The 11,298-nt window shown below is 47.6% G+C and overlaps 1 protein-coding gene across 2 annotated transcripts in view; it reads left to right on the top strand.

The window, feature by feature from the left end:
- The first annotated feature begins 535 nt into the window (after nt 1–535).
- The window catches only part of ARHGAP31 (Rho GTPase activating protein 31), a 123,602-nt gene continuing 112,839 nt past the window's right edge, over nt 536–11,298 (top strand). The window contains exon 1 of one of the 2 annotated variants that reach the window (XM_015129955.3): nt 536–1,595. In XM_015129955.3, the coding sequence (XP_014985441.3) occupies nt 1,496–1,595 (100 nt within the window). In that variant the 5' untranslated portion in view covers nt 536–1,495. The remainder of the gene's footprint in view (nt 1,596–11,298) is intronic. The other variant, XM_015129956.3, reaches the window with a different exon arrangement.

The following is an 11,298-nucleotide window of genomic DNA, read 5'->3' as shown; positions in this document are numbered from 1 at the left end:
GAATTTATACAGAAGTTTCATCTAATCCTCAAATGGTTAAATCACAAGAATTTGAGTGCTTTCTGTGTGCTGAGTACACAGAAGTTAAAGAATTTAAAATCTAACTGGAGAAGCAAAAAACATGCCCTCTTGAAACAACTTGAAACAAATTGTGAAACAATCTGGGAGACTGCTTTCTTCACATTTAAGGTGTCAGAGGCACCTTAAATCCTGATTTGTCCCCCCCAACTCACTTCCATTTAGAAAACTTTGCAGTAGTGTGTGTGTGCGTGTGTGTGTGTGTGTGTGTGTGTGTGTGTGCGTGTGTGTGTGTGGCTTGAATTTGTAACCAGAAATCTGATTTCCTGGGCAGTGGTTACAAAGCTGCAGCCTCTCTTTGCCCAGGGGTATCTTTACCCAGCGTGGGGTGGGAGTGAGCTGAGGTGGGGGTGCACGGACGCTGCAGCGGAGGTTGGGATGGGAGTGGCCGGCGTGAAGCCACTGCCTATCAAGTTTCTCCGCTGGAGTCCCCTCTTTGTCTCTGTCATAATTCTTTAAGTGTTTGCGTAGCAGACGGGCGGGCACCGAAATAGAAAGTGTCAAAGATACGATGACAATGAGGATAAAACCAGGGCAGAGGGTTCTGAAAGTCCCATCCAGCACGGTCCCCGCAGAATGCCAGCACACCTCCCGCCGCTTCAAAGAGCCGGCTCGGCGGGGCAGGAAGCGGCGGCTGCGGCTGCGGGTCCTGCGAGGAGAGCGCGATTTCCTCCGGGGCTGCCCAGCTATCTCTGGAGTCGCAGAACGGCTCTCGGGAGAACGCGTTCTCTACCCCCACCCCGTGCTCCTCAACCCACCCACCTACTTCCTCCAGCTCCACACACTCACAAGCACGGAGCTGCCAAAAATTTCCACCCTCCGCCCCCCTCCCTAGCTAACTTCCTTCCAGCGTTTCCTGAGCTGGATGATCCTAGGATTTGTAAGACAGGAAAAAAAGGAAGGCGTGAGGGCGGGCAGGAGGGACAGGATGCTTGTTTTTCGCTCTACCAAAGCCGACTGAAGGCGAGACAGCGGGCCCAGGGCGCAGGACCCACCGCAGCCCCCTGGGCAGTCTTCTCACCCCGCGTCCGCGTCCTCTCCGGGGCACTTAAGAAGCGGGGGAGAGCTTGCCCTCCGTCCAAAGCGGAGGAGGAACACCCGAAGACACCGCAGGAGCCTGTGAAAGTCCCTGGGACTCCAAGTGAGGAAGTGACACTCCCAGGCGAGCCGGCCCGCGGCTGCCAGTCTGACTGCCTCGGCACGGCGGCCCCGGAGCGGCGCGGGGTGGATCTCAGGCTCTGCCGGCCCGCGCCCCGCGGGGTCCATGCGCAGGGCCCCCAGCCCAGGTTCTTCCATCTTCCGATGCGGCCCCCCAGAGCCGCGGGGCAGCCGGTGATCTAGCCCGGGAGCCCATCTTACAGCGGTGCCAAGCAGAGGGGCGGCAGAGACGGAGGGGCAGCCTCTTTGGGACTAACTCATGAAGAACAAGGGTGCCAAGCAGAAGTTGAAACGAAAGGGAGCCGCCAGCGCGTTTGGCTGTGACCTGACGGAGTATCTGGAAAGCTCGGGACAGGATGGTAATGTGCCTTGGCCTTTCCTCCACTTCTTTTTGTTTGAGGGAGAGATGGGCTCTCTCGAGTTGTGTTAGAGTCGGTTCACAAGTTAATGTATTCCAGGCCTGTGCGCTCATTGTACTTTTTTTTTTTTTTTAAGAACATAAACGATTCTTAAGGTGCACAGCGCTGCCCTCCCGACGCGCGGAGACTGCTGTGTCAGTCCTTCCATTTGTCTCACACAAGCTGTTAATGGGTGGTACTGCCGCAAGTTTACAGGGCCACCTCAGGGGATGGGGGTGGAGGCTGCAGAGGTCCCGATCCTAAATCTGGCATGTTGGTAGGGAGGGAGGAGGGGTGGACATGTGGGATGGTGATCAGTGGGCTTCCCTGGGTACAAAATCATAACGGCCTTAGCTGTCCCTCCTGGGCTCTCCAATTTCGTCTGCTCACATCTTTTTTTATTAATGTGTTAGAAGGCAGTTGGGGGTGGGTGGTGGGAGAGGATCCTAACTTGGGGAGTGGTTGCGCAAACATTTCTGAATTTCTGAGCTGATGCCAAATATATAGTACCTCCACCCCCTTTCCACACCCGCCCCCCCAAGACCTTTTCCCTCCTCTTGGCTTTCAGATTAACATTTGGTGTGTCAGGCAAGAAGAGTGTTGTAAAAAGGTCAGAGGGCCTCGATTTTTAAATAGTTTAGGGTAAGTAGAGGAAAGGAAAACTTCTCTGTTTTCAAGGTCAGAAACGGGAGGGGGGGAAGTTGGGGATGGCGGAATCCAGCGGAGACAATTTAAACATTTGTTGGGGAAGGGGGAAAGAAAACACCATCTAGATTACAATAACAGCGTTTGAGCTTAGAAGTGTTTAATCATAGGAAAGTTGGAAAATTGAGCATTAAATGACTCCTTTTGTAAGGTTGACTGGTTTTGCACTTACCCATGACAAAAAGGCCTTGTCTTCAGAAGCTTCAGCGAGAGGGAAAATAGCCTACTATATGGGCCATGTGTTTATACATAGATAGATACAACAAAGGGGAAAACATAAGGGCTGTGTAACTGTGCAGAATAATTCTGCCTCCAGGAAAATAATCTCAAAAACTATTTGATTAGTCCATATCGAATATGCATTTCAAAAACAGTGCGATGCTTTTGTTTCACTTCCGTTTTTTGGGAGACTCAGCACCACCTAGTAATTTGCAGTGGTGTGATATTCCTGTGGTATTCTAGAGTTCAGTGTGCTGTGTCATTAGGACAAATAGCTTAGGATTTTAGAGCTTGGAGAACCACAAGTTTCAAAACTGACTCTTTTGAAATTGATGCATAACTGAACAATTCGTTGAATCCTCACCAACCATCTGGAGAGGTAGATTTGAGATAAAAATCACTTGGTTTGAGTTTTTTTTGAGCATGAGAGAACTCTAAGTATGCCTCTTAGCCAGTGTCATCAGAAGTTTACAATGAAATGCTTCCCTTCACCTGTTTTTGCAGGGGCCTTCAAGTTAACCTCCAGGTACACTAGGAATGCTCCTGGGATGCCACCTTTCACCATGCGTGTGTTATTCTGGCCCCTCCCTCAAAGCTATGAGAGTTGCATAGGGGTGCTTGCCAGCCCTGTTCATTCTTACAAACTAATAGATCATAGGATGAGCCAGAACCCCAGGGTTCTGTGAAGATACCTCAGAGGCAGCTTTAGGCAGCTGTTCTTTCACCTGCTTTATATTTTGGGCTTCTGCATATGTTTCATTTAGACAAAAAAAAAAAGGAAAGAGACTACTGCTTAAAAGAACAGCAAACCAGTACCCAGGGTTCCCCACCCTGGGGAGGAGGAAAAGAAGCCCAGAGGGGTAAATTGGCCTGCCTAAGGTGATACAGCTAATCATGAAGGATCAGAGGGCCCTCCCTGGCCTGTTAGGTTCCTCTGCCCTCCCTGGCTTCTATGTCTAAGCCAACATTCTCTTCTAATGATATTTTCCCCCTAAATTGAAAGCAGACAGCCCTGCTACAGGATCAGCAAACTTTCAAGACTGAACATACCTGATGAGAGTTCAGCTTTGAAAGGAAAGGCAACTGACCCACTTAATGATCCACACACTGTTATTGTGCTACACGGAAATTAGGCATGCATAATATACTGCTTATGTAAATAAGAGTAATTAGAATTTATTTTTTCCCACAGCTAAAACTAGTTGGATAGGTTTTTTCCATATATTTGTCATAGTGTAGCATCAATGAACAAAGTTAGTGCTAATGGTTTTCTCTAAAGTAATGTTGCTTCTTCCTGGACTCTCTGAAACATGTATTGGTTCACAGACAAAGCCTGGACTCTGCTTCTGGGAGGAAAAGCTGAGCTGGGCACTGGCCCTTTGCCCACCACCTTGGAAGATCACCCCAGAATGCTGAGGGTGACAAGTCAGTATGGTAACTGGGAGCCAGGGGGCTGGAGAAGGGCTCCCTGGACTAACATCATGGTTACTGAGCTTTGAAGGTCAAGGGTGGTGCAGTGGACCTGCACTGAGATGGGAAAAATAGGTTCGGGTCTGGGAGTACAAAGGGAGAGGGGAAGACCAAAGATTTAGGGACGCAAAGACAGCCCCTGTCCTTGGACGGGGAAGGAAAGCCCTGAGCTGGAGTGGAGGACGAAGCAGGGTGACAACGAGCTATGCTCAGGGCATCTGAACATGGGGACTCCACACGCTTGAGTGGGAACTCTGGGGAGACAAAGGCTGAAGACAGAGACTGAATGTCGTATGCTTCTGTAATTTGCTGAGGTTCAGCCCTGCTACTTTCAACTGGAGAAATCTGACAAGGCTGGGCGTGTGGTTTACAAATAGGTGTTCAGCTTAGGGCAGACATTGCTCAGGGCCAGTTGTCAACCTTAATCTTTGGGAAGCTGATGAAAAACAGAAACCCTTTCCTTAGAATCACACACACACACACACACACACACACACACACACGCACACACACCGTGTATGCAATTTCTGCAGGTATCTACATAGATGCCAATTTCAGACCCTGCTCTGATCACCCCTCACTGGCTACACAGCGGGGCCTGATATCCAGGACCAATTTTCCCTCTTCTTTGACCACTTTTCTCTAGCCTAGTAAGAAGGGGGCAATGAACACTCTTAGCCTGGTAAGAACACTCAAGAATGGCATGAAGTGGCTCCTGGCACACTTGCCCAGAGCCTGTTGCACTTCCCCTCCAACACAGTGGCTGCTGTCCCCAACCCCCAGCTCTCCCCTGGGAACCAGCTAACTTTCTCTTCCTGTCTGCAATAAAGGGAGATCATCCCTTCCTTACTGCTGCTGCTGAAAATAGTACCGTTTTCTTTTTCTTTTCTTGACCACTGAATAAGAAGGCCCTTGCTTCAGCTGTATAATGAAAACCACATCACGTTCCTGCCTAAGGTTGGAAGGTTGTGGGTGAAGCTCTGCGAGGTCATAATGTGCCCATGGTCATTTGCTACCTCTCCTTTATACGCCAAGTGTTCTGGGTCTTCTAGTAGAGCTTGGAGATGGTTGGGGCCAGGAGCCAAGAGACAAGTAAGAGAGTGTTATAGGGAAAATTGTCTTCTTCCTCTGGGTTGGCTTTACTTTAATGGCTGAGGATTTTTTGCTCCTCTGAACAAACTTGTTCATTTTACCCAGTCCCTGGTAAAAAGTGATACCGAGCTTCCCAGTTGACAAAGAAAAGAAGGGGCGAGGATTGTGCCGAAAAGGGCTGCAGCTACCTGCGGCCTCTTCGCTGCACAAACTGTGCCCAATGCGTGCCCAAAGACAAGGCTATTAAGAAGTTCCTCATTCAAAACATAGTAGAGGCCACTGCTGTCAGGGACATTTCTGAAGCAAGTATTTTCACCGCCTGTGTATTCCTCGAGCTGTATGTGAAGCTACATTACTGTGTGAGTTGTGCCATTCACAGCAAGGTAGTCAGGAATTGATCTCATGCAGCCTGCAAGGACCAAACACTCCCACCCTGATTTAGATGTGCCTGTGTTGTCCTACGGTCTCCACCAAAGCCCATGTAAGGAGCTGAGTCTTTAAGGGCTGAGGGAAAACTGTCCTCTCGAGAAAAATAAAATGGAAGTTGTACTTAAAAAAAATTAAAAGGTGATATTGCTTGCTCTGGCCCCATGGCTCTCAGTGATAGCAACACATTAGAATTACCTGAGAGCTTTAAGAAAAAAATGCTGATGCTCAGACCCCTGTAAGAACGATGAAATCAGAATCTTTCCTAGAATATGTGGACACGTAGGCAGGGTGGTAATCTCTGCTCAGATTACAGACCATTTTCCCCTGGATAAGCAGCCTTAGCCATTCAGAATGCACCTTCTGAATGTTTGATAAGAACCGTCAGCCTTTTTATTCCTAAAATTTTTTTTCCTAGTTCTTACCGCACTGAAAAAATATACATTAACATATATATATGACATATCTTTAATATATAATGTATATGTTTGATTTGAGGCATGACAGAGGGAGGGTTCATAACAAATAAGTGCCCATTACAAGTATGACTTCAACCTTGATGAGAGTAAGCCCCAGTATTTCAAAGAACAAGGACAAGGCAATGGGAACTTTTTAGATGTGACTCTTCTACGTTTCTGAGGCTAAATGATTCTCTTTCTTTGTTTATCTATTTATTTAACAAATATTTATTAAGGCACTGTGGTAGATACTGTGAAAAAAAAAGATGGGCTGCAGGCTCAAGAAAGTTATGGTCTAGGGGATATGAACAAACTTTCAGATCAATTAAGCTTTGAAATTAGCTGTCATAGCTGAAGGAAAAGCTGAAGAAGAAAATTTGAAAGTTTTGATCTCCAGTTAAATAGACAAGATACTCAAACATCAGCAGCAGCAAAGTCTTAGCAAAGAAGGTAAATATTTTCTGTTCAAGAAAATATTTAACCTTGAATGGAGAACGAAGGCAGGGGTTTTTTTTTTTGGCTTAGTTGCTTCCTTTCCAGCAGCTTGCCTAGCACATCATGGTCACACCTTCCCTGACTAACTCTTCATCCTTTGACTCTCAGCTTTGGAAGATTCTGGAAACCTCTGATCCTCCTGAGGCAGGTGCCCCTGCTGGAGGATCCCATTAGGAATTTTGGAACCTTACTGCCTGGAATAGAATGCCAGCTTTGCTTGTTCCCAGCTGAGTGACCCTGGAGCCAGTTGTTTACCCTCCCTGGGTCTCAATATCCTCACTCATGAAATGATAATAGGATTGATATGAAAATAAATGAGTTAATATAGGTAAAGCACTTAGCAGAGGAAAAGCACATGGTAAACCATAAGTGTAGCTATTATCATGGCACCCTGAGTTTACCCTAGCATCACCACCTACCATCCAGGACTGAGTGATGGGGCTCCAATTAAATGAGTAAATGATATGATAAGATTGAGCTAATCCATCACCAAAAGGGACCCGAAGCAGGCTGCTTGCCCTATGGAATGAAGAAGCCAATTTATGCAGGATTTCTCACAGTCACTACAGGGTGGATCATCAGTATACACTCAGGAACTAAAGGTCACCTTAAAATTAAAGGGCCCTCAAAAGGCCTGAGAAAGACACAGCCGCAGCCGGGCACGGTGGCTCACGCCTTTGGGAGGCCAAAACGAGTGGATCACTTGAGGTCAGGAGTTCGAGACTAGCCCAACCAACATGGTGAAACCCCATCCTACTAAAAATACAAAAAAATTAGCCAAGCGTGGTGGCGGGGGCCTGTTATCCCAGCTACTTGGGAGTCTGAGGCAGGAGAATCGCTTGAACCCAGGAGGTGGAGGTTGCAGTGAGCGGAGATCATACCACTGCACTCCAGCCTGGGCGACAGAGTGAGACTCCATCTCAAAAAAAAAAAAAAAAAAAGAAATAAAGAAAGAAGGACACAGCCACTGCTGAGTCCAGCAGAAATGAAGCAGAAGTCAGATCCTGGATGTGGAGCTTGTGGAGTGAGAACAGCAACTTTGTGGGCTTGAGTTTAGCGGGCACCCCCGCCTTTGGGCTCCCAGAATGAAACAGAAAGAATTGAAAAAGGAGAATTAGGCTTTAAACGTGGAGCAAACTGACTGGCTAACTTGAGGCCGAGCTGTAACTTACTCTGTGTAGTCTGGAGATGACAACCCACACAGAGACTAGAAAGAACCACTTCCACATGCCTCCCTTCTGCCCACTCTTTAGACCTCTGCCAAGAGCCCCTGGGCCACAAGGACAGCCTCACCCTTTCTTCTCCCCTGTCTACCCCCACTGGCTGCCAACCAGATGCCTTCCAGCTTCAGGAGGCTCAGGCTTTGGGGCTGCTAAGGAAGCCCACTCCCTTGTTGCCCCAGCCCTTCCCTGGAGCTAAGAACCGTCTGCAGGGTGAGGGAGAGCTGAAGGCCTGCTCTTGTACTGGCACAGAGGGAAACATGTTGAAACTGGGAACACATTTTCCCATAGCTGATGCTGTAAGCGGTGGACACTCTCCAGTGCCATTAGAACTGTAGTTTTTGATGCATTTGTTTTATCATCCTCCCCTTAGCTTGTTAGGCATCTGTGGGCTAGCCTGGGAACCTTTTCTGTAGGATGGAAGCAGGTGTGAGGGGAAACACATTCCGAATTCCAGAAGTTGACTGATCAAGACAGTTCTAAAGCACTTGATGGGGACTATTTTTACCAGGAATCACCTCACTGCAGAGAGGTTTCCTGAGCTTTTGTGGCTGTGGGTGAGGCTCTGCTGCAGTGGGTGGAGAAAGGGGATGGGGCTCTAAGTTCCAAGACTCTGGGCATAAGAACTGTCACTGCCCTGCCACCTCCTTTGCTATTAGCTAAGTCTAGCTAAAGATTCTGGAACAAAGTAGTGATAGAGTCTTCGAGTTGGGGCTACCCCCATTGCTCATTTCCTCCAGAACAGATCACACTTGCGCTGAGCCGCCTTCACACCCTGGCCTCTGCGTCTCAGGACTCCACTTCCTTCTGGCGGTGCCTTCAGACCAGCCTTGAGGCCCAGGAACATGGAGTTAGCTTTCTTTCCATTCAGTGCTTGCTGTGTATTTAAGCCAATGTGACATTTTTCCACTTATCCCCAAGCTTCAAGTTATTTTTCTTTTTGCCTATGGGTACATGGCCTACCCAATTTCCTGAGCTGTTTCCCCCTATGCACCAACACAAATGCCACTCTTGAGTTGAACTGATCTTGCTATTTCTCCCCCAAGGGGCTAGCCTCAAGTACTGATTGAGCGAGGGCCACAGCCTGCTGGAACTTCAGGAGTCTAGATAGCACTCCCTGTCTCTCCAGACTTTGCTGCAGTATACAATTTCAACCAAGGCTTCAAATTTAAAACCCCTGGGAACAAACAGGCTGACTGTAATTCAGAGGAGAATAAGTATTGGTGCTAGATTTTTTTCCTAAGAGCAGAATTTGATAGAGAGAGATGAAAACATCAGGCTGCTGAGTGGCTGAAGGGAAGAGGAGGAAGAGGAGGTCTCTTTGAGGAAGAAAAAGGATTTAGGCATGAAGCCTGAGTCCCACATCAGGCCTTGTTGTTATTTTCATTGGTAGTAAGTGCTACTTATCTGTGTGGATTGTTTACCCTGTGCCAGTTACTTTACACATGCAAAGTAATATTTCAGTATGTTTAAGAATTGGGCATTTTAATCCCCATTTTACAAAAGAGAAAACTGAGTGATTTAACCAAGTGATGCCGAGATTATAGAGATGGGAAAGGCAGAATTGAAATCAAGATCTGTATGACTCCTAAGGCCATGGTCTTAAGCATGAATCACATCTCCTAGGATAGCACATTTCATAATTTGGCATTAACAGTTTTGCCCCAACCTATGAAAAACGATTTTTCTCCCTTTGCTTTGTTTTTCCCCCAGCCTAAACCATGAAGGCTCCTAACAACAAAGGACATTTACATAGCACTTTACCTTCTGCAAGGTGCATTTCACACACATGGATCTAAACCTACCAGCTTTGAAGCCCAGCCGGACCCTATCTTTTCCTCTCAGGTCCCTTGCCCACTGCAGCTACATCTTCACCTCTTGGAATACCCACTGCTTTAGGGTCAGGAGTACCCAATTTGTTATGCATTCTACCTGTTGTTTTCTTCTTTAACACTTTGTGTATGCAAATCGATGGTGAATTCCCCTGAAGGCAGATCTGGTAGCTCACTGTGGCTCTCTCAGGATGAGCCCCTTGTGGGACATGCAGCAGTTAATTCATTGACCCTAGTTCCTTCTTCAGAAAACCAGTGTTTGTGCCCTTCTAGGAAGCTCAGGACAAAGCACATTGCTAATGTGTTGGATTATCAGGAATCCAATTGCTTAATGGTCCCCACAGGGGTTCATTGCTGCTCCCAAATAGAAACTGACCCAGGCTTTGCACAGAACTCCCCAGAAACACCGCCTTTTCCTAGTGCCTCACCAGTCACTCCTTGGTATGAACCACATTCTTGGCGAGGCCCCAGAACCAACTGAGTTTCTGGGATCGAGTCTCAGGCAGTCTTTGTTCTTGTTTAAGCTTGGTTGATGCATACCAGGCCCTGGTACCCGCCCATGGCCTGATGCTGGCCCAGAATGCCTTGCAGGCCCCCTTCCCACCACCACTGGAGGGAGACGGGTGAATGTCACCCCTCCCCCCAAAGGCAACATATACCAGCTCTCACTGTTACGGACACTAGAAAACAGAAACCGTAAATAAATCTATAGCCTATGTGAAGGCAATTGAGCTAATTTGTGTGATTATGCATATTTCTTTCCCCAGCTCTTTTCATGGTTTTTTTTTTTTTTTTTTTTTTTGATACGGTGTCTCGCACTGTCGCCCGGGCTGGAGTACAATGGCGCCATCTCGACTCACTGCAACCTCTACCTCCCAGGTTCAAGCGATTCTCCTGCTTCAGCCTCCCAAGTAACTGGGATTACAGGCGCCCACCACTATGCCTGGCTAATTTGTTGTATTTGTATTAGAGACAGGGTTTCACTATGTTAGCCAGGCTGGTCTTGAACTCCTGACCTCGTGATCCACCCACCTCAGCCTCCCAAAGTGCTGGGACTACAGGTGTGAGCCACTGTGCCTGGACTCTTTTCATGTTTTTAATCAGAACCTATCTGGAATGGGACTTTCAATTCAAGGCAACAAGTATATAATGGGATTCTAACATGCCAGACACTGTTGGCTTTACAGAGATGCTGTCAAGTTGCTCTTGACCTAAAGGATTCAAAGAGGGAAAACAACTAAAAGAAGTACAAAGAAGAATGGAATGACGGCTGCAGAGGATGAGCAAGCAGGGGACATGCACGTATGAGGCAGCCAAGTGAGAAAGAAGCATCAGACAGAGTGGGTTGTTTTCACCAGGGGAAAAATCAGTAAAATTATAAAACAAACATCATCTGACTGAGTATGACAGAGCTATGGGAGGATGGGGTGGTTGGTCTCTAGAGGCAGGAAACCACAGGGATTTGCCTGACACTTGGAATTGGTCACACCCCTCTGCACCCTGGGGAAGAAGAGGCTTACAGCTGAGGGTACTTAGAGTGGTGAGGCCGAGACTGGCTGGGCTGACAGAAGCCTGCCTTCAGCTGCAGGGGAGTGAACCTGCCCTCAGGAGAGGGCAAACCAGCTGATAGTAACAAGAGTGGCCTTTGATTTGCTTATCGTGGCTTTGTCTATCTCCTGCCCAAGCACAGAAGAATGGAGAATTCTGTTAAAATTAGCTAGGCTTGGTGGCGGGCACCTGTAATCCT

The sequence above is a fragment of the Macaca mulatta genome, chromosome 2 (assembly GCF_049350105.2).
Source record: "Macaca mulatta isolate MMU2019108-1 chromosome 2, T2T-MMU8v2.0, whole genome shotgun sequence".
NCBI lineage: Eukaryota > Metazoa > Chordata > Mammalia > Primates > Cercopithecidae > Macaca > Macaca mulatta.
This window is presented reverse-complemented; position numbering and strand designations above follow the sequence as displayed.